Source organism: Canis lupus, chromosome 1 (genome assembly GCF_011100685.1).
Source record: "Canis lupus familiaris isolate Mischka breed German Shepherd chromosome 1, alternate assembly UU_Cfam_GSD_1.0, whole genome shotgun sequence".
NCBI classification, from domain to species: domain Eukaryota; kingdom Metazoa; phylum Chordata; class Mammalia; order Carnivora; family Canidae; genus Canis; species Canis lupus.
This window is the reverse complement of record NC_049222.1, coordinates 116,431,741-116,458,943: the sequence shown is the minus strand read 5'-3', so window position 1 is coordinate 116,458,943 and position 27,203 is coordinate 116,431,741. Positions and strand designations below refer to the sequence as shown.

At 36.8% G+C, this 27,203-nt stretch overlaps 1 protein-coding gene across 1 annotated transcript; it reads left to right on the top strand.

The window, feature by feature from the left end:
- The first annotated feature begins 98 nt into the window (after nucleotides 1-98).
- LOC102157134 (zinc finger protein 420-like) lies at nucleotides 99-25,631 on the top strand. The gene is given in 7 exon segments (XM_038529216.1): nucleotides 99-491; nucleotides 2,213-2,267; nucleotides 9,868-9,935; nucleotides 11,881-12,007; nucleotides 12,533-12,628; nucleotides 23,006-23,201; nucleotides 23,203-25,631. Coding segments are annotated over 5 exon segments (1,917 nt in total). The 5' UTR covers nucleotides 99-491; nucleotides 2,213-2,267; nucleotides 9,868-9,926; the 3' UTR covers nucleotides 24,692-25,631.
- The last annotated feature ends 1,572 nt before the right edge of the window (nucleotides 25,632-27,203 follow it).

Here is a 27,203-nt window from a genome sequence, read left to right as displayed (position 1 = left end):
GAGAGGCAGAGACACAGGCAGAGGGAGAAGCAGGCTCCATGCACCGGAGCCCGATGTGGGATTCGATCCCGGGTCTCCAGGATCGCGCCCTGGGCCAAAGGCAGGCGCCAAACCGCTGCGCCACCCAGGGATCCCCATTCCATCTTTCAATGACACTTGCTGCCTAGCTGTGACATGGCCATGAAAGTTCCAATGAACATCCCAGGTAGCTGCCTACTAATGCATTTTTTTGTTTTTTGTTTTTTTGATTCGCGGGAGAGAGTGGAGCGGCAGCGGGTCGCGGGCAGGCGCCTGGGGAGGATTACTCGGGTCGAACGCTCTCTGGGGTCTTTCATGTTTTGGACTACATTTTCCAGAGGCCTCCGGGCGTAACGTCACTTCCTTCTAAGGCGGGCTGCGCTGCGCCGCGCCCCGCCCCAGCGGAGAAAGCGCTGTCTGTTGCTTGGTTCCCGGTACCGCGGGACGGGAGCCTGACGCCGGGGAGGCTGAAGGTGAGGCTTGTCTTAGCCCGGGAGCCAGGCCGGCGGTGTGTGGAGCCTCAGGCTTTAACGCCGTCTCGTGTGTGTGTGTGTGTGTGTGTGTGTGTGTGTGTGTGTGTGTGACGTAACGTGCCTGTGGGACTGCATGGTTATGTGTGACCACATGAAGGAGTGGTAATTGTGCCTCCAGCTGGGACAGTGCTTGTGAGGTTGACTCCTCCTTTAATTATGTCATTGACTTTTTTCGCGTCTGTCTGTCTAGCCGACGGTGTCTAGCGGGAGCCTGTGGGCGGAGGGGCGGCGATGATAGGGAAATGGACACCCTGAGGGCATTTGTCCGTTGCAGGGTTCCTGGAAGCTTGTGGTTGTGGGGTCTCTCTGGCTGGCTGCGTGGCGGAAACCCAGATTGGGCTAGAGACGAATTTTGCCTGGAAAGGAATCAAATTCCCTTTGAGAGAGGGAGAAGACAGGCTCTTGGCCAAAGGGCCAAATCAGGTTTCTTCCTGGCCAGAGATGGCCCAGAGATTTTGATTCTTACTTTTAATTTATTGTTTTGATATTTTTGGCCCAGTTTCTTTAAAGATTTTTATTTATTCATGAAAGAGAGAGAGAGAGGCAGAGACACAGGCAGAGGGAGAAGCAGGCTCCATGCAGGGAGCCCGAAGTGGGACTCGATCCTGGGTCTCCAGGATCGCGCTCTGGGCTGAAGGCAGCGCTAAACCACTGAGCCATCCGGCTGCCCTGGCCCAGAGATTTTTTAAAGGGGTTTAATCAGTTAAGGGAGAGCCGAGGTCTGTGACATTTCTTGATCACATGCAGACTTGATGCTGGCTATAGAGTTATCTCGGTCCTTGCAGGTTGTGCAAGAAATTCAAGTTCCCTAGTGCTCGGGGTTTCCGTGGGTTGTGCAAGAGTACTCTGTTCTTTTCGAAAAGGAGGGCAAAGTCTACAAACGCGCAGAGGGAGGGGAGGTCAGTAAAATCCTTGTGTGACCTTAAAAAGGGAAAACATTTTGCTAAAAGATTGCTGGGCAAGCAGAAAGCTAAAGGGACTTCAGACAGGCTTGCTGGCCTCAGTGGCCTGGGGAAGTTCTGCTCTTTTATTCCTGAAGACCAGTGGTCTGCATATCTCAAAGAAAGCAAACTAGTCCTGTCACAGATCGAGGGACTTAAGTTAGCAAGCTAGGACTGTGTTAACTTGAAGTGAGTTAACCCATAAGACTGGCTGGAGTGTTGTTACAACTGCCCCTTCTCCTGGTAGCCACGGCGGGTGTGTGTGTGTGTGTGTGTGTGTGTGTGTGTATGTGCAAGTTCCTGGAAATGTCTGATGTGGGAAAATAAAAGGTGAGTCCCAGATTAAAGATTCTGGATAAATTTATCTCCAAGTCACAAACCTGATTTCAGATTGAGACTCTAAGAGCCAAAAACAGCCCCAAGTTGGTGGGAGAGTCTGAGAAAAGAGGAGGAGGAAAACTGCGGTTTTAAGATTCTAATCTGTTGTCTCAGGAAATCACCTGGGGAGACCTGTGGGGATTCTTCACTTCCGCCCTGGTTCTCAGAGAGGGCAACATTGCTCAGATCTCTCTCTGACCTTCCTCTAAATGTTTATTTAGTTTGAGGAGTGGTTGGGGTGGAAGTAGTTGCTTGTTTCTAACAAGTCAGTCTGGGCTCAAAGAAAGGCGTGGTGTCTCAGGATTCTTTCCCCTTACCAATTAATGGACTTGTCTTATACAGATGACCAGAGACTAAGGGAATAGCTGCTGTCGGACAACTGAGAGTTCTGTCCAAGGTAAGTTGTTATTTTTTATTTTGTATCAAGTATTTTCTGGTTTTTCATGATATGGGAACATTTGCTTTTTCTTTTTGAAATTCCTTAACAAGGATCTTTTAGTGTTCTGGTCTTTGGGCCTGGCTATTCCAAAGAATAATGGGGTCCGAAGGAATGGACCCAAAGAGGTTATTCCACTCCATTTTGCTCCCTTTGACCTGAGGTACACATATTCACCTGGCAAATACTTCAATTCCATTTTTATACGTAGTCTTTTTCTAAGATTTTTGAAGGAATGGAATGCATCTCTGAGAGTGAAATTTGAAAGCCTTGATTTTTAGTATTTTGTTTTCAATTTTATTGCTTAAGAGATAAGTATTTAAAAGGTTCAAAAAAGTATACAGTGAATTCTCCTCCCTGGCTCTACCACTAGTCACGAACTTTTCCTACTTAGAAGGCAACCAGTGTGCCTAGTTTCTTGAGTACTTCCAAGGGAATTGTATACATCTATTAGTACATGAAGGACTTCTTCACTTTATTACATAATTCCATAATTTTAAGAACTAACTCTTATTAATGAACTTATACTTAATTAATAACTTAACTCTTATTAATGAACTTTCAGATGGCTATCAGTCTTTGGCTGTTAATAAACAATGGTGGGATAAATATCCTTGAATATATGTCATTTAGCACATCAGTGATTTTGTTTGTAGAATAAATGCTAGTTTCTCAGACATTTATGTAGACTTTAAATTTTAATAGTTTTTGCTATTTTGTCCCTTGTATTAGCACTTTTCTAACCAGTATTTTCTGATTTTATGTTTCATTCAAGGTATTTTGGTGGTTGTTGGAAAATTTAAGGAAATTATTAATATGCTGTTATAGGATTTTTCAAGCTATAGGGTTGTTACCTGATTTTTGTGTGTGATAAAATCAATTTACTAAGCCCTGATTAACATTTTCTTTAACTCTTCATTGTAAAAAATTCAAACATGTACAAAAATGGACAACATAGCAATGAATCTCTATGTATCACTTTGCTCAGCTTCAGTATTGATTGACTTATGACCAATCTTGTTTAATCTGTATCTCTACCTACCCAGGATTATTTTGAAACACATACCAGAAGTCGTATCATTCCATCCATAAATGTGTATGTAAATGATAGTCTTTAAAAAACTTAATCAGATACCCTTATTTTCCCTAAAAAAAAAAAAAAAAATCCTTAATATCAGATTTCCAGCTAAAGTTAATGTTTCCCCACAGGGCAAATAACTTTGTTTTTAATTTTAAGATTTCTTTGAATCTGGGCTCAAATAAGGTCCATGCATAAGTCTTTTAATAAAGTCTTTTTTAAAATCTATAGTTTCTCATTCTTATTTATTTTTTTATTTATTTGAGAGAGCATGTAATTGGGGCAGGGACAAAGGGAGAAGGAGACAGAATCTGAAGCAGACTCCCTTCTGAGTTTGGATCCCAATGCTGGGCTTGATTCCACGACCACCAGATCATGACCTGAGCTGAAAACAAGTGTCAGACATCCAATGATTGAGCCACCCAAGTGCCTCTCATTCTTATTCTTTCCCTCTTTCCTTGCAATGTATTTGTTGAAGAAGCTGGGTGATTTGTCCAGTAAAGTTTCCCACAGTCTGTCATCATTAACATGTTTTTCTGTATTTCTCTAGTTAGAAGTTAGATCTAGAGACTTGATCAGGTTTAGGTATCTTCCCTCCATTCCCTGCCTTCCCCCTTTTTTGGGGCAAAATGACTTCAGTGATGCTAATGTAAACTTCTATGAAGAGGAACATAATGTCTGCTTACCTCTTCTCGTGATATTTTCTATTATTATTTAATTAGAGATTGCTAAATACAGTCTAATTAATTATATCTTTATTCTTTAATGGAGTAATTATGTAAAGTGAAAAGCCTCTGTATGAACTAATTGGTTCTCTTGAGGTACAGATTACTTAGGGAAGCAGGACAGTTTTTTTCTCCTAACTTACCAGTTTTCAAAATAAGGAAATAATGAACCATAATGAAATGATGGTTTGATAGCATTCTCTCCTGGGGACCAGTGATTGTTATTTTTTATTGTTAAGATTAACAGATTGTTATACCTGTCATTATAAAGGTATGGATTTTGATACATTTACATGTTTCAATCTATTGTGGTTGTTTTATTTATGTATACTTAAATTAGTATTGTGCTATATTTGACTATTTGGAGCCTATTTAGTTAGGTTGGCTCATGGGTCCTTTTGAATTGATCTTAGTAGTCTTTGCTAGTCTTTGCTTCTTGATTTTTGGTAGATCTCAGTCAGGGGTTGACTAACTTTCTGCAAAGGGGGATCTAGTTAGTGTTTTAGGTTTATGCGTCATATATTCTGGTTGCAACTACTCAAGTTTGTTGTAGAGTGAAAGCAGCCGTATGTAATACATAAGCAAAAGGACATGGCTCAGTTCCAATGAAACTTTGTTTCCAAAATCAACCAAAAGTGTAAGGAATAGGGGCAGAGGTTAAAAGGTGAAATTCAGTATCTGATACAGTGAAGGCTAATAGAGATGATTTCATTTTCACAGGGGGTAGGTGCCAGCTGCAATTTTTAATCAAACACTGCCCACATACATACCTTCTAAACACACTCTCAATGAAATCAAATCTTCTGTAACACCCATGAAAGAGAGATGCTATTACTTTGTTTCCAAGCAGTTTTCAGATTTCTAGTAACATTTCAAATCAAAACCTTGCCTTTTATGTGAAAAGGTCTCTTACAGACTTGATAGCTTGTTAGGGAAAAATAAATGGATAGATGGAATTTATTGGGGTTAAATTTGAGAGAAAAGGAAAAATAGAAAACTCATATTAATATGTGTTATTTTATTCTTAAGCATTTTTACCCTTGTTTCTGAGGTCATTGGTTTAATAATGCCCCAAATAGGACTTTTCCCATGGCAGGGATCTTGAGTACTTGAATTGTATTGAATTAAATTTAATTGAAATAGATTGTAATCAGCAAAGAAAAAGTCAAATTTTCACTCTTTGCAGATGACATGATACTCTACATAGAAAACTTAAGACTCCACCAAAAAATTGCTAGAACTGATGTAAGAATTCAGCAAAGTTGCAGGATATAAAATCAAGACACAGAATCTGTTGTGTTTCTATACACTAACAATGAAGCAGCAGAAAGGGAAATCAAGGAATCGATCTTATTTACAATTACACCAAAACCCACAAGATACCAAGAAATAAGCCTAACCAAAGAGGTAAAAGAGTTGTACTCTGAAAACTATGGAACACTTATGAGAGAAACTGAGGAAGACACAAAGAAGTGGAAAAACATTCCATGCTCATGAATTGTAATAACAAATATTGTTAAAATGTATATTCTACCAAAAGCAGGCTATACATTTACTACAATTTCTATTAAAATATCATCAGCCTTATTCACAGAGCTGGAACAAAGCTAAAATTTGTATGGAAGCACAAAAGACCCTGAATAGCCAAAACAGCCTTGAAAAAGCAAAGCAAAGCTGGAGGCATCATAATCCTAGACGTCAAATTATATTACAAAGCTGTAGTGATCAAGACAATATGGTACTGGCAACAAAACAGACACATTGATCAATGGAGCAGAATAGAAAACCTAGAAATGAACCCTCAACTCTGTGGTCAACTAATCTTTGACAAAGCAGGAAAGAATATCCAATGGAAAAGTACCCCAACAAATGGTATTGGGAAAACTGGACAGCAACATGCAAAAGAATGAAACTACCATACACAAAAATAAATTCAAAATGGATGAAAGACATAAATACAAGGCAGGAATCCATCAAAATCCTAGAGGAGAACACAGGCAGTAAACTTTTGTTCATTGGCTGTAGTAATTTCTTGCTAGACGAGGCAAAGGAAACAAAAAGCATAAATGAACTATTGGGACTTCATCAAAATAAAACTTCCTCACAGCAAAGGAAACAATCAGCAAAAGTAAAAGGCAGCGTATAGAATGGGAGAAGATATTTGCAAATGACATATCTGATAAAGAATTAGTGTCCAAAATCTATGAAGAACTTATCAAACTCAACACCCCCCCCCCCAAAAAAAAAAAACCAATCCAGTTAAAGAAATGGGCAGAAGACATGAATAGACACTTTTCCAAAGAAGACATCCAGATGGCTAACAGACACATGAAAAGGCGCTCAACATCACTCATCAGGGAAATACAAACGAAAACTACAATGAGATAATCACCTCATACTAGTCAGAATGGCTAAAATCAACAACTCAAGAAACAACAGATGTTGGGCAAGGATATGATAAAAGGGGAACCCCCTTACCCTGTTGGTGGAAATGCAAACTGGTGTAGCCACTCTGGAAAAGAGTATGGAGGTTCCTCAAGAAGTTAAAAATAGAGCTACCCTATGACCCGGTAATTGCACTACTAGGTATTTACCCCAAAGGATACAAAAAAATACTGATTCAAAGAAAGGGATACATGCATCCCAATGTTTATAGCAGCATTACAACAATAACCACATTATGGAAAGAACCCAAATGTCCATTGAGTGACAAACGGGTAAGGAAGATGTGGTATATATATATGCAATGGAATATTACTCATTCATAAAAATAAATGAAGCCTTGCCATTTGCAATGACATAGATTGGAGCTAGACAGTATTAGGCTAACTGAAATAAGTCAGTCAAAGAAAGACAAATACCATATGATTTCACTCATATGTAGAATTTGAGAAACAAAACATTGATGAGCATAGGGGGAAAAATGAAAAAGAAGAGCTAACCAGAAAACAATGCTAATTATAGAGAACAAACTGATTATGATTAAAGAGAAAGTAGGTGGGGGGATGGGTTGGGTTAAATGGATGATGGGTATTAAGGAAGGCACTTGTTGTGATGAGCACCAGGTATTGTATGTGAATTTTTTTACAAAAGATTTTATTTATTCATTCATGATAGGGAGAGAGAGGCAGAGACACAGGCAGAGGGAGAAGCAGGCTCCCTGCCGGGAGCCCGATGCGGGATCTGATCCCGGGACTCCAGGATTGCGCCCTGGGCCAAAGGCAGGCGCTAAACCGCTGAGCCACCCAGGGATCCCCTATTGTATGTGAATTATGAATTACTAAATCCTGTACTTGAAACTAATATTACACTGTATGTTAACGAACTGGAATTTAAATAAAAAAACTTGAGGACGGATTAAAAAAAGAGAGCTAACATCTTAAAACTCTTGAAACAAAGGAGGTCTCCACTATCTAGGTTAGACAGTGGTTTTTTATTAGACACCAAAAGCACAAGCAACCAAAGGAACAAAAATTATATAAATAGGATTTTAGCAAAGTTAAAAACTTTTGAGTTTCAAAAGACACCATGAAATAAGTGAGAATTTAGCTCACAAAATGAGACCAAAATGTACAAATTGTATGTTTAGTAAAGGAAATGTATCTTACAATATATGAAGAATTGTTTCAAGGCATCAATAAAATGACAACCATATTTTTTAAATGAGCAAATAATTTGGAAATATTTTTCCAAAGAAAGGATAGAAATGATCAATATCATTAGGGAAATGTAAATCAAAATCACAGTGACATACCACTTCAAATTCACAAGAATGACTATAACCCCAAAAGGTGGTGAGGATGTAGAATAATTGAAAGTTTTACAGATTTTTGTTGGAACTATAAGATGATGCAGTTGTTTTGGAACAGAATTTGGCAGTTCCTAAAAATGTTAAACATAGAGTTATCATATGACCCTATAAGTCCATTTTAGGTATATATATCTAAGAGAAATGAAATATATGTCCCCATAAAAAGATGTAGCTGAATGTTCTTATAGTAACAAAAGGTGAAAACAGTGCAAATGTCCATCAACTGATGAATGGGGGAAAAAAGATGCTCTATCCTTACAGTGGAATGTTATTTGGCAATATATAGGCATGAAGTCCTGGTCCATGCTGAAATATAAATGAACTTTGAAACTTTTTAGTACATGAAAGAAGCTAATCACAAAAGACACATACTCTATAATTTCATTTATACAAAATGTCTATCTAGAATAGACAAATCTGTAGATTCAAAGAGTAAATTAGTAGTTGCCAGGATCTGGAGGAATGGAAGTAATTATTAATGTGTATGGTTTTTTGTTTTGGTTTGTTTTTTTTAATAATGAAAATACTCTACAAGTAGATGGTGGTGATAGTTGCACATCTCTATGAATATACTAAAAACCGTTCACTTGTATTTTTAAGAGTATGAATTTATGAAATGTGAATTTTTGTCAGTAAAGCTGTTAGAAAAAGAAACAGATACAAGGAAGATGCTAGAGCTGGTAGTGGTGGAGAATGGTGGTGGGGGTGGTGATGGTGGTGGTGGTGGTGGTTATATTCACAGACCTGTTTGCTGATCAATTAAGTATTAATGTATATAAGGCATCAAGCACATGGTATGTGCTTGGGGGAAATTATTTCTTGTACAGCCACTTTTTAAAAAAATTTTTATTTATTTATGATAGTCACATACAGAGAGAGAGAGAGAGAGAGAAAGAGAGAGAGAGAGAGAGGCAGAGACATAGGCAGAGGGAGAAGCAGGCTCCATGCACCGGGAGCCCGACGTGGGATTCGATCCCGGGTCTCCAGGATAGTGCCCTGGGCCAAAGGCAGGCGCCAAACTGCTGCGCCACCCAGGGATCCCTTGTACAGCCACTTTTAAAAAAAGATTTTAATTATTTATTCATGAGAGACACAGAGAGAGGCAGAGACATAGGCAGAGGGAGAAGGAGGCTCCCTGTGGGGAGCCTGATGGAGGACTCAATCTCAGGACCCCAGGATCACAACCTGAGCGAAAGGCAGACACTCAACCACTGAGCCACCCAGGTGCCCCTGTACAACCACTTTCTTAAGCTCCTCAATGCCTTTAACTTGACATTTAGAGACAGAATGATGTTAAGCGGGATTACAGGGAGGTACTGCCTCCAAAGTTCCTGAATTCAGCTAAGGCCGTGAGTCAATGCAACAGGCAGTTGTTTTCTGTTAGAGAATGCTTTGAATTTGTTCCTTGGTTACTGGGTGAGTATAGTGGGACTTTATGTGGCCTGGATGAAGCCTGTGCTTTGCATTCAGCATGCTTCTTGCACTTGGAATGTGAGAATGATCCAGGGAAGCACCTGAGGTATTTAGTGTGTTGTGACTGGGGGAAAGAGGTAGATCTTAATCATGGAAAGTGTTTTCCCTAGGAATTGGCCTAACATAGTTACAGAGTATTTCAAGGCCTGAGGACACTAGCAGTGTTCTTGAGGTGGGTACTACTTGAATAAATTTGGATCACAGTCCCCAAGGTTGTAAAAGATGAACTACTAAGACCAGGTCAGGGAACTCTTAACAACATCATAGGGATTGGGTACTGCTTTAGCATAAATTAGTTCTTTTACATCTCTGTTTTCTGGAATTAGGGAAGGAATGAGATTGTCTGGACTTCTGCAGTATGTATTTTGGAACATAGAAGAGACCAGGCACCATGAAAAGGGGAGGAAATATTTAATCTAGTCATTTAGAAGTAGGCCTCTTTTCATGGTTTCTTTTTTCTTCCCTGTTTATCAGGACTGCACTTCTCCATGAGGAGAAGCCAGAGGAGGACTCATAAGTTGCAATTCTAAGCCATGCCTTGTGTGAGTTCATGTTTCTTCTTCCCCTTTGTTTTTATTTTTAAAGTTTTATTTATTTAAGAGAGTGAGCAAGAGAGAGAGAGAACCACAAGTGGGGAGGGGCAGAGGGGGACAGAGAGAAGCAGGCTCCCCATTGAGCAAGGAGCCCAATGCAGGGCTCAATCCGAGGACCCTGGGATCATGACCTGAGCTGAAGGCAGACATGTGACTAACTGAGCCAACCAGATGCCCCTCTTCTTCCTTTTTAAATTTTTTTTTAAGATTTTATTTATTTATAAAAGACACAGAGGAGAGAGAGAGGCAGAGACACAGGCAGAGGGAGAAGCATGCTCTAGGCAGGGAGCCTGACGTGGGATTTGATCCTGGGACTCCAGAATCACGCCCTGGACTGAAGGCATGTGCTAAACCACTGAGCCACCCAGGGATTCCCCTCTTCTTCCTTTTTTATATCAATCATTGTTGAATATTCTGTATTCTTATCTCCAGACTTTCTGTTTTACCAAGTGTTTGCTCTCTTGCTCACTCTCATTCTAGTGAATGATGGGAATGAGTCCCAGGTCTTTCTCACCTGTTCCTCCCTTCTTTAATAGTGTTTTGGGATCCATTTGCAAATCACTAAATGTATTTGAGGAAAGTGTAGAACCTCTCCTGTCAGAATGTGTTTTGATGAGATGGTACTACATATGAAAACTTTGGTATTTCTCATTGACTTGGATTTTCTCATCGATTAAGATGGAAATTGGTATTAGTCTCAAAATATAGTAAGATCTGCTCTATGAAGCTTATAAGATTGGAAATGTGATCAAATGCAAGAGTGAGGAAAGAGAGAGAGAGAGAATTGTGTCAGGGAATACCTAAGAAATTAATACAGTGACAAGGTTCATTTTGAATATGAGTAACATATATAGGTCAAAAGCCACATCTGAGTGAGTGTAGCTCATCTTTCATTAGCTTTCTGTTGCACATAATAAGCAGAAGTGTATAGGGAGCAATGGTAAGTGATAATATGATCAGCCAGATGATTAAATGATTGAGGATTTTAGAAACAGCTGTAAAGGATGTTAGAGGAGGGGTGCAAACTACTGCAAAATAAGAAATTGATAACAATCATAATATGGAATATTATGTAATATCTAAAAATGATATCTGTGAAAGGATTTTCCAGGACCAGGAAGAAAGAATATTATTACTAAATTATTCTGAGACTTAACTTGGAAAGAAATTCTGAAATTATGTGTAAATCTTATTTTCTAAGATAACATTTTTTAAAAAGATTTTATTTATTTATTCATGAGAGAGAGAGAGAGAGAGAGAGAGAGACACAGGCAAAGGGAGAAGCAGGCTCCATGCAGGGAGCCTGACATGGGATTCAATCCTGGATCCCCAGGATCAGATCCTGGGCTGAAGGCGGCACTAAACTGCTGAGCCACCTGGGCTGCCCCTAAGATAAACATTTTAAGAGAAATTTTGGAATGTGCCTATTAGATTTCTTTTTTATTTTCTCTTCCCTCTCTCCTTCCAGGCCTCCCTTTTTTCTTCCCTTCTTTTCTTTCTGTTTTTAGTTCTTTAAAAGGACAAGGGAGGAAGGAACTTTCAGTTTATTTGAGGATTTGCATTATGCAAATGTTTGTGTGTTATGTGCTACCACACATTATTTCACTTAATCACAAAACTATACTTACCTGACTTCTGTTCATTCCCATTGCTGTTCATTCCCACTGCTGTATGTGATAGAGTAAATAGGAATGTTCAGGAATTGTTTAGGTGCTCTGTATTTCACACTCATTTACCTTCTATTATTTACCCACATCACAAGCGTCCAGTTTCAACATATTTGCTATTTGGCCCCTTTATAATACTTTTTTCCTCCTTTTATTACTGTGTGTATGTGGTGCTCTCATTCTAAAAATATTTATTTTGTCAGTAACACTTGGGTTTGCCATTTCAGAGGTTGGTGTTGTTCAAGGATGTGGCGGTAGATTTCTCTCAGGAGGAGTGGGAGTGCCTGGACTTGGAACAGAAGGATTTGTACAGAGATGTGATGTTGGAAAACTATAGCAACCTGGTCTCGCTGGGTAAGTTTGGTCCCAATAATTTGACTTAAATCAAATTTGTGAAATTTGGGAAATGTTTCAAGTACCTAGGTGAATTTCAGACCCCTAGTCCCAACTAAGTTATCTGTGGCTTATAGACTTCAAAATGAACAGCTCCATTGAGTACCTTTATCTTTGTTATTCTTCAGATATCCTTCTTCTGTATCTTTTTTTAAAAAGATTATTTATTTATTTATTTATTTATTTATTTATTTATTTATTTGAGAGAGAGAGAGAGAGTACATGAGAGCATGAGGAGTGGGAAGTCGATGGAGAGTAAGATGCATACTCCCTGATGAGTAGGGAGCCCAATTCAGGGCTCGATCCTGAGATCCTACCCCTGAGATCATGACCCCAGCCAAAGGCAAACACTTAACCCTCTGAGCCACCCAGGTGCCACCCTCTGAATCTTTCTGTAATTGACATTCTTACTTGATGAACAATGGACTCAATTTTAATCCTGGGCAAGCAGAGTATAATCATATCTTTTTCCATTCTTATAAGCAGGATTTTCCATTTCTAAAGCAGATGTGCTTTCCTTGTTGAAGCAAGGGAAAGAGCCCTGGAAGGTTGTGCAGGAAGTGACAAGAAGTCAGAGTTCAGGTGAGTAAGAGATGGTCAGACAAGAGGAGGCCATGTGGAGAACAGTCAGATCACTTAATTTGTTGGCTACAACTTTGGGATATTAGCTGAGAAGTTCTCCTCAAAGACCAAACCAAGGCCATTGGAGTAAAAGCTTGAATACTAGAAGGCAAAATTGTTTTACCATCAGTTACCAAAGGAAACCCCTTCTTCACCCCAATTACCACTTCCTTTTACATTTCCCTGTATTTTCAAATAGGGAATAGCCCTTCTTCTCCAGTGCTAACAATTTTACCTATATTTTTTATCCAGTTAATGAGGGAGAATAAAGGTTGGAAATGAGGTCAGAGAGGAGATGGGGCTAGGTCATATAGGGACCTGTATGCCATGAAAAAGAATTGGAATTACATTGAAACTACAATGAGAATGATTGGCTGATTTCAACCAGGAAAGTGATGTGATTAAACTTGTTATTTTCAAAGACTAATCCAGATATTGTATAGAAAACAAAATGGGAGCAAGAGTGAAGCAGAAAGACCAGTTGGAAAGCCATTTTTTAAATTAGAAATTGTGATGGCTTAGATGAGGGCAGTAGTAAGCAAAGGTGACATGAAGGTGTCAGATTCTGATCAGATTTTAAAGGTCATGCCTCTTGCTCATTAATTGGAAGTGGTGTATAATGAAAGAAAAATCCAGTATAACTTTTTAAATTTATGCCTGAACAATTGGATATTTTTTTCTTAGTTGGGAAAGACAGATGTTCAAGAGTTCTGTTTTGTTCATGATACTTTAGGATTATCTGTTAGAAATAGGAAGAAATCAAGAAAGGACCTGGAAAAAAAATAATATACGTATAAGTAGAATTGAAACCTTAGATTTGGAAGAAATAATTTATGAAGTTATATAATAGTTAAAAAAGAAAAGGACCCTAATCCACTCTTTATTTTAGTTAGAAAGAGGGAAAGGTCCGTCAGAGGAGACTGAGAAGGAATAACTAGTGAGCTAATAGGAAAATAAAGAAAATATGGTATCTCAGAAGCCACGTGGAAAAAGTATTTAAGAAGGGCAGTGTTTTTCATATCGGAGAACATGAGTAAGTTGAGGACTGAAAATTGATCATTGGATTTGGTAATGAGGGAAAGAAAAGGTACATTGGTTCAGATAGAAGGGAAGAGATGGAAATGGAAGGTAATATAGTATAAGGGATGATTGGAAAACTGAAATCACTTAGACCAGAGTTTTATTGGCAGCTTTTATCTTAAGTAAATTACTTTACCAAACTTGACTTCCCCGTCTCATTTCCTCATAGTTTAAAAGGAAAAGAACATCTAACTGATAAGATTGTTGAGAAGATTTGGAATACTAATTGCAATTGTATTATTCTAAGTTCTTAGTAAGAGATAATTTTTATGGAAGAAAAATTAGTAGAAATAGGATAACTACAATGCTGCATTCTGAAGTATAGACAGATTTCAAACCAGAACCTTGTGAAGATCTCTAGTCAGAAAGCTAGGAAACATTCTAGGGGCCACTCTATACTGTGATTACCATACAGTCAAATTTCATTGATGATTTCTTATAACTAAATTATCTCAATTCTGTGTGCTCTCATATCTACTAGCAACACTTTAAGCCTATACTACTTCTTTTTTTAATTTTTTAAAATTTATTTATGATAGTCACACACACACACACACAGAGAGAGAGAGAGAGAGAGAGAGAGAGGCAGAGACACAGGCAGAGGGAGAAGCAGGCTCCATGCCAGGAGCCTGACGTGGGACTCAATCCCGGGACTCCAGGATCGCGCCCTGGGCCAAAGGCAGGCGCTAAATCGCTGAGCCACCCAGGGATCCCTATATAATTATTTTAAAAAAGCTTTTTAGTGTTGCCTTTCACATTGAGGTTTTTATCCTACCTATAAATTGATTTCTCTCATGATCTATCAAATAGGGGTCCAATTTTTTCTAGTTGCCTTGGCAAGTTTGATTATAAAGTTTATTTTCTCCCCACCAAAGTGCTGCTTTTATGAAATATAATTTCCATATTTTTGGACTTTCTATATTTAAGCCTTGTGATAATACCACATTATTTTAATTATAATTGCTTTTAATGCATCTGCTACCTGTGGAGAAAATATTTTCATCTTCTAAGAATGTCATGACTATTCATTGGTATCATGTCTTTATAATTAGCTTGGTAGCCCTCTCCTTTCAAATGTTTTGGGATTTTGATTAAGATTGCACTGAATCTACAAATCACTTTGGGAGAAAGTTGATATGTTTAGAATATTGAATTTTTCATTATGTTTCTTAATGTCCTGATCACAGAACTGTAGACAAAGAAGTAGCCATTTTTGTACCTCCCCAATTGCTGCAAGCCCCTATCCCTCTGGCTGAAGTGACTTCCAGGATATTTAAAGTCCTGGCACCCCTTTTTCCTATCGTGTTCATTTTTCCCTTTCCCATTTGGGAGCCAGACTCTGACATTCAAAAACAACTGCATATTAGAAAAGTTAAAAAGTGGGAAAGTTAGAAAGTGACCATGCATACCCAGAGAAAGGCTCAGAAAAGACCTGAAAAGACCTTAAGTTTATACCCAAGAGTGATCCTCAGAAGCCTACAACAATCAAAACAACAAAAATAGTAACAAAAATTAACAAACCCTGATGAAGGGAAAGAATCTGATTTCTAGAGTTACCACATCATTATTAGGATTATGTACAATTCTAGTGTTCTAGCAAAAAATCATAAGGCATACAAAGAAACAGGAAAATATGGTTTAAAGGAAAAAAAAGCCAACAAACTATTCTTGAAAAAGACCTGATGACATATATACTAGACACATAGGTTAAACAACTGTCTTAAAGATAATCAGACAACTAAAGGAAGATGTGGAGAAAGCCACTAAAACTATGTATGAACAGAATGGAAATATCAACAAAGAAATAGAAAACTTAGGAAGATGCCAAGACAAATTCTGGAGCTAAAAAGTAGAAAAACCCAAATGAAAAATTCACTAGAGGGATTCAAAGAAAGGTTTGAACAGGCAGAAAGAATCAGGAAACTTGAAGATTGGACAATGGACATTAGAAAGAAAAAAGGTTGAAGGAAAGTGAACAGAGCTTAAGGGATCTGTGGGACACCATCAAGCAGTCAAACATACACTGTGGGAGTCCCAGAAAGAGCAGAGAAAAAGAGACAATATTTGAAAGAACAATAGATGAAAACTTCCCAAATTTTATGAAAAACAAACATACAAGAAGCTCAACACACTTAAAGTAGGATGAATTCAGAGACCCACACCAAGACACATTATAATCAAACTTTCAAGTGCTAAAGAATGTTGAAAACAAGAGAGTAGGGGATCCCTGGGTGGCGCAGCGGTTTGGCGCCTGCCTTTGGCCCAGAGCGCGATCCTGGAGACCCGGGATCAAATCCCACGTCGGGCTCCCAGTGCATGGAGCCTGCTTCTCCCTCTGCCTGTGTCTCTGCCTCTCTCTCTCTCTCTCTCTCTCTCTGTGACTATCATAAAAAAAAAAAAAAAGAAAAAGAAAACAAGAGAGTAGCAAATAATTAAACACAAGTGATCCTCAATAAGATGATCAGATTTCTCATCAGAAATGTTAGGTGCCAGAAGGCAGTGGATTTATATATTCAGAATGCAAAAAGACAAAAACTGTCAACCAAGAATCCTATATACAGGAAAACTGCTTCAAAAGTGAGGGGAAAATTAAAAGCTGAGGGAGTTTGTGACCACTATACCTGCTCTGCAAGAAATGTTTAAGGGATTCTTGCAAGGTGAAATGAAAGGATGCTAGACAATAACTAGAAGCCAAAGAGAAATAAAGAACTCAACAAAGGTAAATACACAGGCAATTATAAAGACTATTATTATTGTAACAGTGGCTTGTAATTACTTTTTGTTTTCTGCATGATTTAAGAGAGCAATACAGTTAGTGAAAGCAACCTGCAATTATTAATCTAAAAGCTAGTATTATTGGAACTTTGGTTTGTAGCTCCAAATCTTGTTTTCTGCATAATTTAAATGACTAATGAATTAAGAAACTGAGTATGTTTTTTTGGCACAAATGTATGAAGATGTGATTCTGTGACATTGACAATCACAGGGATGAAGGCTGAGATGTAAAGGAGTAGTGTTTTTGTATGTTACGAAATTCAGCTGGCATAAATTCAAATTAGAGTGTTAGAACTTTAGGATGTTAAATGTAACCCCATCTCCCCAGTAATAACAAATAACAACAAATACAAAATAATAACAAAGAAAATAGCTATACATAAAAGGATATACAGTTGACTCTTAAATAACATAGATTTAAATTGTGCAGGTCCATTTACATATGGATTTTTTACATATAGTACTGTAAATGTATTCTCTCTCCCTTATGATTTTCTTAGTAAATTTCTTCTCTAGCTTACTTTATTGTAAGAATAGAATATATAATATATCATGAAATAAGTGCTAATTAAATTTATTATCATTAAGGGTTTTGTTTAATAATGGGCTATTAGTGGCTTTTTTGGGGGGTGTTAAAAATCACATGCAGATTTTTGACTGCATGGGCTTTTGGTAGCCTTTAATCCCTTTATTGTTCAAGGTTTAACTGTACATAAAAGAATGTGAGAAAGGAATTTTAATGTTTCTCTCCAAAAGTCAACTAAAAGAAGTGAAAAGAACAAAAAGAAGACAGTAGTAATGCAGGGAAAGAGAAACAAACTTGACTTCCTATAAAGCTGTAGTAATCAAGATGGTGTCATCGTATTGGGGAAAGAATAAATATGTCCATGGAACTGAATAGAAAGTCTGGAAATAGACCTATGCAAATATACTCAGGTGATCCTTGACAAAGGAGCAAAGGCAGTCCAATGGAGAAAGGATAGTCATTTTCAAAAATGTTGCTGGAAGCACTAAACAAACACAGTTAAAAAAAAAAAATCTAGGGGAGCCTGTGTGGCTCAGTGGTTGAGCTTCTGCCTTTGGCTCAGGTCATGATCCTGGGGTTCTGGGATCAAATCCTGCATCAAGCTCCCCACAAGAAGCCTTCTTCTTCCTCCGCTTATGTCTCTGCCTCTTTCTCTTTGTGTGTCTCATGAGTAAATAAATAAAATCTTTTAAAAAATCTAGATATTGATGTTACAGCTTTCCCAGAAATTAACTCAGAATAGATCATAGTCCTTAATGTTAAAATGTAAAATTATAAAACTTCTAGAAGATAACAGAGAGAAAAATCTAGGTGATTTTGGGCTCAGAAAAATCTAGGTGATTTTGGGCTCAAAAAATATAATCATGAACAAAAAAAGTGAAAAATTGGTTTTCATTAAAATTAAAAACTGCTGTATGAAAGTCAGTTACGAGAATGCAGAAACAAACCACAGACTGGGAGAAAAATCTTTGTAAAACAAATATCTGATAAAGGACATATATAAAATATACAAAGAATTCTTAAAACTCAACAATAACAAAACAACCCAATATAAATGTGGCCAAGAGATCTGAACAGATACCTCACTAGAGAAGATAAACTCATGGTAAATAAGTATATGAAAAGTTCCTCAGTGTTGTATGTCACTAGGGTATTGCAAAATTAAAAACCATAACTACACATCTCTTAGAATGACTAAAATCCTAAACACTCCCTTTTAAAATCCCTTAACAGCTCCCAATGCTGTTAAGAATGTGAGGCAACAGAAACATCTTTCATTTTTGGCAGGAATGCAGAATGATACAGCCACTTTGTTTTGTTTGTTTGTGTTTGTTTTGTTTTAGAGAGAGTGTGAGCAGGGGAGGGTGGAGGGGGCAGAGGAAGAGAATCTTAAGTAGACTCCATGATGAGTGCCAAGCCTGACTTGGGGCTCAATCTCCTGGCCCTGAAATCATGACCTGAGCTGAAATCAAGAGTCGGATATTTAACTGACAGCCACTCAGAGGCCCCATGTACAGCCACTTTGGAAGACAGTTTGGCACTTTCTTATAAACATAGTCATACTGTGTGATCCAGTAATTGTGCTCCTAGATATTTACCCAAATAAATTGAAATTTCTAGTTTACACAAAAGCCTGCACATAAATGTTTATAGATGTTTTGTTCATAATTTTAAAAAATCTTTAAATTGGAGTTCAGTTTGCCAACATATAGCATAACACCCAGTGCTCATCCCAAGTGCCCCCCTCAGTGCCCATCACCCAGTCACCCCAACCCCCCACCCATCTCCCCTTCCATTACCCCTTGTTCATTTCCCAGAGTTAGGTGTCTCTCATGTTTTGTTACCCTCATGGATATTTTCACTCATTTTCTCTCCTTTCCCTTTATTCCCTTTCACTAATTGTTATATTCCCCAAATGAATGAGACCATGTAATGTTTGTCCTATTCTGATTGACTTATTTCACTCAGCATAAAACTTGAAAGCAACCAAGATGTCCTTCAGTAGGTGAATAAACATTATGTAGTTCATCCGTACAAAGGACTATTATTCAGCAATGAAAAATAAATTAACGACTGAGTCATGAAAAGACATGAAGAAACCTTAAATATTCTTAGCATTTTATTAAGTGAAAGCCAGTTTGAAGAACTTATATACTTTATGATTCCAACTATATCACATTCTGGAAAAGGCAAATAGTGGAGTTAGTAAAACAATTAGTGGTTGCCTGGATTTGGAGAGGAAGGAGGAATGGCTAAGTGGAGTACATGGGATTTTTTTTGTGTGTGTGTATTTTTTTATTGGAGTTCAGTTTGCCAAAATATAACACCCAGTGTTCATCCCATCAAGTGCCCCCCTCAGTGCCTGTCACCCAGTCACCCCATCCCCTTGCCCACCTCCCCTTCCACTATCCCTTGGCATTTCCCAGAGTTAGGAGTCTCTCATGTTTTGTCTCAGTACAGGGGGTTTTTAAGTAAATTACTGTGTGTGATACTGTAATGGTGAATAAGATGACATGATATGCATTTGGCAAAACCCATATAATGCAATACAAAGAGAGTGAACCCTAATGTAAACTATTAAATTTAGTTAATAATAATGTATTAATAAAGCTTTATCAGTTGTAACAAATATACCACACCAATGCAAAGTATTAACACATAAGAGTGGAAAGGACAGGGGATCTCTGGGTGGCTCAGTAGTTTAGCGCCTGCCTTCAGCCCAGGGTGCAGTATTAGTTTCTAGAGTAGAATTCAGTGATTCATCACTTGCGTAAAACATCCAGTGCTCATCACAAGTGCCCTCTTTAATCCCCATCTCCTATCTAACCCATCCCCCACCCACCTCCTCTATCAACCCTGTTTTTTCTCTGTCGTTAAAATCTCATATGGCTTGTTTCCCCTTCTCTTTTTCCTTTTCCCTCTTCACATATGTTCATGTTTTCTTTCTTAAATTCCACATATGAGTGAGATCATACGGTATTTGTCTTTGTCTAACTGATTTATTAGCATAATTCTCTCTAGCTCTATCCACATCATTGCAAATGGCAAAATTTCATTCTTTTTGATGGCTGAGTAATATCCCATTTTGTGTGTGTGTGTGTGTGTGTGTGTGTGTGTGTTCTTTAACCATTCATCAGTTGATGGACATTTGGGCTCTCTCCATAGTTTGGTTATTATTGATAATGCTGCTATAAACATTGGGGAACATGTATCCCTTTGAATCTGTATTCTTGTATCCTTTGGGTAAATACCTAGTAATGAATGCAATTGCTGGATTATAGGGTCCTTCTACTTTTAACTTTTTTAAGGAGCCTGCAAACTGTTCTCCAGAGTGGCTGCACCAGTTTGCATTCCCACCAACAATGCAAGAGGGTTCCCCTTTCTCCACACCCTCATCAATACCTATTGTTTCTTGTGTTGTTATTTTTAGCCATTCTGACAGGTGTGATGTATTTCATCGTGGTTTTCATTTGTATTTCCCTGATGATGAGTCATATTTTCATGTGTCTGTTAGCTATCTGGATATCTTCTTTGGAAAAGTGTCTATTCATGTCTTCTGTCCATTTCTTAATTGGATTCCTTTATTGTGGCTAAGTTTGTTAAGTGCTTTATAGATTTTGGATACTAACCTTGTGTCAAATATGTTGTTTGCAAATATCTTCTCCCATTCCATAGGCTGCCTTATAGTTTTGTTGATTGTTTCCTTCACTGTGCCAAGGCAATTCTGAAAAAGCAAAACCAAACTGGAGGCATCACAATTCTGGATTTCAAGCTATACTTCCTCTTCCACCTCTCCTTCCAAAGATAAAAGGCATAACTATACATACTTTGCATAGTACTCTGTGATGTGGATATACCATAAATGAATTCTACCAGCCAATTACTAATGGACAATTGGGTTATTTTTAATCTTTTGCTGTAACACATTATGCCTCCATAAATGAATTCCACCAACCAATTACTAATGAACAATTGGGTTATTTTTAATCTTTTGGTGTAACACATTATGCCTCAGTGAAACCCTTGTGCATCATATTTTTGACATTTTGCTAGTGCAATTTGGGGATTTATTTCACAGAAGTGGAGTTGTTGGATCAAAATATATATGTAATTGTGTTAAATACTGCTATATATCCTTTCTTTTTACTTTATTTTATTTTTTGTTTATTATTATTTTTTAATATATTTCCTTTGATAAGGTTTCTATCTTTCATATTCTTACTAGCAATATATGTAAGTACCAATTCTTTTACAGCCTTGGTAACAGTCTTAGATGTCATATTTGGAAATTTTGTATTCTAAGAGGTGAGAAATAGCAGGTCAGTGTTATTTTTTAAAACTACTTTACTGACATGTCACATGACATACAGTTAACCCATTTCTAGTAAACAATGATTACTTTTACTATATTCAAAGTCTCATACAGTCATCACCACAATTTTAGAACATTTTTAACACCTCCCAAAGAAATCCAATATCCAATAGTAGCCATTCCCCATGTTTCTCTGTCCACCCCCCAGTCCTGTGCAGCTCTTGCTCTATCTGTATGGATTTGCCTATTCTGGACAATACATATAAAAGGAATCATACACTATGTGGTCTTTTGTGACTGGCTTCTTTCACTTAGCATAAGATTTTCAGTTTATTCATGTTGTAACATGTGTCAGTATTTTTATTACCAAATATTCTATTGTAAGGATATACCATATTTTATTTATCCATTCATCAATTAATGGATGTTTGTGTTGTTTCCACCTTATGCTTATTAAGAATTATGTTGTTATGAACATGGTATTCAAGTTTTTATGTAGATATGTGTTTTGGGTTCTCTTGTCTCTGTACCTATGAATGGGAATTCTGGGGTATGTAATAACTCTATGATGGACATTTCTCTTGGGGATATAACTTGGCGTGAAATCGTAGGGTAATATGGCAACTCTATGTTAAGTTTTTGAGGAAGTGCAAAACTGTTTTATAAAGCAGCTTTAACATTTTACATTTCCATCAGCAAGCTATGAGAGTTCTAATCTCTCCATATCCTCACTTTTGTGTAGGTTTAATTTGCATTTATCTTATGAGAAAATTTGAATATATTTTCATATGGTTAAAAGCTATTTAAATTCTTTTCTATCAACTGTCCATTTTCCTAGTCCATTTTTATATAGTGCTGGTGTTCAGCTTTATATAGTAGTCTTTACTCTTTCTAATCTTAGAAACTGTTTATGTATTAGGTATATATTAGGTTATTGCAGCTTTGTAAATATTTTTCATTTGATTTACCCTATCTTGTTTTTGACATGCCAGTCCCTTTTTTTTTTTTACTATAATGCGGTTATTTTTTATCAAATTATTATTTTTCTTTTTAAAATTTATTTATTCATTAGAGACACACACATAGAGAGAGAGAGGCAGACACACAGGCAGAGGGAGAAGCAGATTCCATGCAGGGAGCCCAATGTAGGACTCAATCCCGGGACTCCTGGATTATGCCCTGGGCCAAAGGCAGGCACTAAACCACTGAGCCACCCAGGGATCCCCTTAAATTATGATTAACAAAGTTTTCCCCATTCCTAGTGTATAGAAGTCACCCAAGTTTTATTCTAATTATTTATATGTTTTTATTTCTGTAAATATGGAAATCTGATCCATTTAGAATTTAGCCAACTGTACTATATGAAGAAATAATGCAATTTTATCTTTTTTCTATTTGTCTACCCATGTTTATCAGTGTCATTTATTAAAAAGAGTTCATGTTTTTCATAGTGATTTGAGCTGCCAGCTTTATTGTATATACTAAATTTGCACTTAGAATTATGTCTCTTTCTGGATTTTTCTTTTCTACTTTATCAATTGTATTGACATAAGTATGATATTCAGTTTGAGTTGACTAGTAGTACCTTAGAAGTTTTATTTTTAAGGAATATGAAAATAACATTTACTTTCTTGTTACCTTACAGACTGGGAATCCAGGTGTGAGACCAAAAAGCTGTCCTCAAAAAGAGGAATTTTTGAAATAGAATCATCTCAATGGGAAATAATAGAACAGCTTAGAAGACATAAGTGTGAGTGTGAAAGTTTTCAAGATGATAGGGAATGCAAAGACCAGGTTGAAAGCCAATTAGGAAATAAAGAGAGACTTTTCAGGCAATTACTGTAAGGAAATTCCCAATTTTAGCCAAACCGCATGCCTTACATTAAAAGAAAGAAGTCATTTTCCTGAGAAATCCTATGAATGTAAAGCATGCAGAAAATACTTTATCCATGGCTTTCAACTTTCTGAACATCAGAAAGTTCATTTTGATGAAAAATTCTATGAATGTAAAGAGTGTGGAAAGGCCTTTATTAGAGGCTCAGAACTTATTTACAATCAGAGAATTCATGTTAAGAAACTCTATGAATGTAAGGAGTGTGGAAAAGCCTTTATTTGTGCCTCACAGCTTACTTATCATCAAAGAATTCATACTGGGGAGAAACCTTATAAATGTAAAGAATGTGGGAAGGCCTTTATTCGTGGCTCTCATCTTACACAGCATCAAAGAATTCATACTGGCGAAAGACTCTATGAATGTAATGAATGTGGTAAGGCCTTTTTTCGTGGCTCTCAACTTACTTACCATCAGAGAGTTCATACTGCAGAGAAACCCTATCAATGTAAAGAATGTGGAAAGGCCTTTATTCGTGGCTCCCAACTTACTGAACATCAGAGAATTCATACAGGTGAGAAACCCTATGAATGTAAGAAATGTGGGAAAGCTTTTAGTTATGGCTCGCAGCTTACTCTACATCACAGACTTCATACTGGTGAAAAACCCTATAAATGTAAAGATTGTGAGATGTCCTTTATTCGTGGCTCACAACTTACTGAACATCAGAGGATTCATACAGGTAGGAAACCACATGAATGCAAGCAATGTGGAAAGGCCTTTAACTATGGCTCACAACTTATTCGACATCAGAGGATTCATACTGGTGAGAAACCGTATGAATGTCAAGAATGTGGGAAATCATTTATTCGTGGCTCACAACTTACAGAACATCAAAAAATTCACACTGGTGAAAAACCTTTTGAATGTAAGGAATGTGGGAAAGCCTTTATTCGTGGCTCACATCTTACTCAGCATCAGAGAATTCATACTGGTGAAAAACCCTATGAATGTAAAGAGTGTGGGAAGTCCTTTATTTATAGCTCACAACTGACTCAACATCAGAGAATTCATACAGGTGAGAATCCCTGTGAATGTAAGCAGTGTGGTAAGATCTTTATTTGTGCCTCACAACTTACTCTACATCAGATTTCTCATTCTGATAGGAAACCATATGAATGTAAAGAATGTGGTAAGGCTTTTATTCGTGGCTCACAGCTAATTTACCATCAGAGAGTTCATACTGGTGAGAAGCCTTATGAATGTAGTGAATGTGGGAAAGCCTTTATTCGTGGTTCACATCTCACTCAGCATCAGAGAATTCATACTGGTGAGAAACCGTACAAATGTAATGAATGTGGCAAGGCCTTTAATCGTGGCTCACAACTTACTCAACATCAGAGAATTCATTCTGGTGAAAAGCCTTATAAATGTAATGAATGTGGTAAGGACTTTAGACGTCATTCACACCTTATTCAACATCATAAACTTCATAGTTGAGAAAAACTTTATGAAAATACAAATTTATCAAATCTTTTGTCTGCCCAGACAAAGCTTTTGTCTTCCAAAGCTGAGTGCCATTGACACTCAGCTTTGGAATATCAGATAATTAAGATTATGAAAAAGGAAATCCTTTTTTACTTTCACTGATAGTAACTGACTATCAGAAAATTTAAACAAAGGCTAGATTAATATAATGGAGAATCAGTTTCCATCATATTTCATTCTTTGTTAGACATTGGTGAATTCATACAAGAACACAACCATAAAATTTAGGATTTTCTTGTTTGGCATTGTTCTCTTATTTACGTGATCTGAGCTCCACCATTTACTATATGTGTGTTCCTTTGGGAAAGTCAGTTAACCCCTGTTGCTTTAGTTTTTTCATTTATAAAAGGTTAATATCATTCTCATCATGATTTAAGGACATAAATGCATATAAAGCCTTAAAGCAATGTGTAATATTTAGAATATACTTAATAAACATTAGTTATTATTGAAATTTTGTTTATTCAGTAATTAAAAGTTTCCTTCTAGGCTCAAGAGTAATTATTTTTTGATTAAAGTATAGTTGACATACAATGTTATATTAGTTTCAGCTGTTCACCATAGTGATTTGACAATTCTGTACCTCATTCTGTACACACCACAATGTATGTGGTTGTCATCTGTCACTATACAACATTGTTACAATAGTATTGACTATGTTCTATTGATTATGCTGTACTTCTCATTACTGTGATTTATTTATTTTGTAACTGGAAGTTTATACCTTTTAATCATCTTCACCTATTTTATCTACACCCCCAATCCCCCCCTTCTCTGGCAACCACCAGTTCTGTGTATTTATGATTCTGTTTCTGCTTTTGTTTTAAATTCCAGATATAAGTGAAATCAGATGATATTTGTCTTTCTTTGTTTGACTTATTTCACTTAGCCTAATGCCCTCTAAGTCTCTCCATGTTGTTGCAAGATGTTTCTTTTTATGGCTGAGTAATATTCCATTGTATATACATATGACATCTTCTTTATTCATCTATTGATGGACACTTAGGTTGCTTCCATGTCTTATTGTAAATAATGCTGCAATAAACATTGGGGTGCATATATCTTTTTCAAATTAGTGTTTTCATTTTCTTCAGGCAAATAGTAGGGGAATTACTGGATAATATGGTATTTCAATTTTTAATTTTTTGAGGAAACTTCATGCTGTTTTTCACAGTGGTTGCATCAATTTACATTCCTATCAACAGTGCATTGGGGTTCCCTTTTTTCAGTATTTTAATTATATAATATTATAGAATTTAAATGAGAGGAAGACCTTCCAAATACAGTACATAGGTAAAACTTTAATAAATCCTACTAATCATCAGATAAATGATTTTGGAACAGAACATCCTAATATAATTAATGTGAGATTATACCTTGTTCTGAACATTAAATTTCTTACTAGAAGGAAACACTAAGCTAAAAAAATAAGTGGCTGTTACAAATGAACTTACAAACATTTTTGTGTAGGCTTTTGTGTGAACATAAATTTACATTTCCCTGGTATAAATGCCTAAGTGTGCAATATCTGGGTCTTAGAGTAAATTCATTTTCTCTTATAAGAAATGAACAAAATATTTTTCAAAATGGCTTTCCCATTTTACATTCACATCAGGAGCATATGAGTGACCCAGTTTTCAGCATTTGGTGTTGTCATCACTTTTGTTTTAGCCATTGTGATAGGAATGTAGTGATGTCTCTTTGTGGTCTTAATTTGCATTTCCCTAATGGCTAAGGATTTTAATACCTTTTCATGTGCTTGTCATGGGTATAGCCATTTTGGTGAAATGTCTGTGTCTTTTACTCAGTTTTGAATTGTTTTATTTTTTACTGTTGGGTTTTGAAAGAGTATTTTTATATTCTAGATGATACTAGTCCTTTCCTATGTGGTTTTAAATATTTTTCCTGGTGTGTATCTTATTTTTTTATCCCTTTAATAGGGTCTTTTGAGGAGCAAAAGTTTTCAATTTTGATAAAGTATTTCATTTTTTCTTTTTATGGGTCTTGCTTTGGTGTCAAATTTAAGGACTCCTTGCCTAGTCCAGATTACAAAGATTTTTCCTATGTTTTTGCATAAGTTTTTAATGATTTTATGTTTTACACGAGTCTAATCCATTTTGAGTTAATTTTCCATGTACAGTGAATGCTTTAACTTGATGGTGTCCATTTGCTCCAGCACCATTTGTCAAAAAGACTGTTTCTTACATTAAATTGCATTTGTACTTACATTAAATTGCATTTGTACTGTCAAAAATCTATCGTATATGTTTGTGTATATCGTACTTCAAGGTTTTCTGTTCCCTTAAAATGATCTATGTGTCTCTCCCTCTGCCAATATCACACTGCCTTGATTACTGTCATTTTCTAGGATGTCTTAATAGGATTTCTCCTACCTCATTTTTCAAGATGATTTACTTATTCTGAGATTTTGTCATTTTATACAAATATACCTACAAGATCTTGC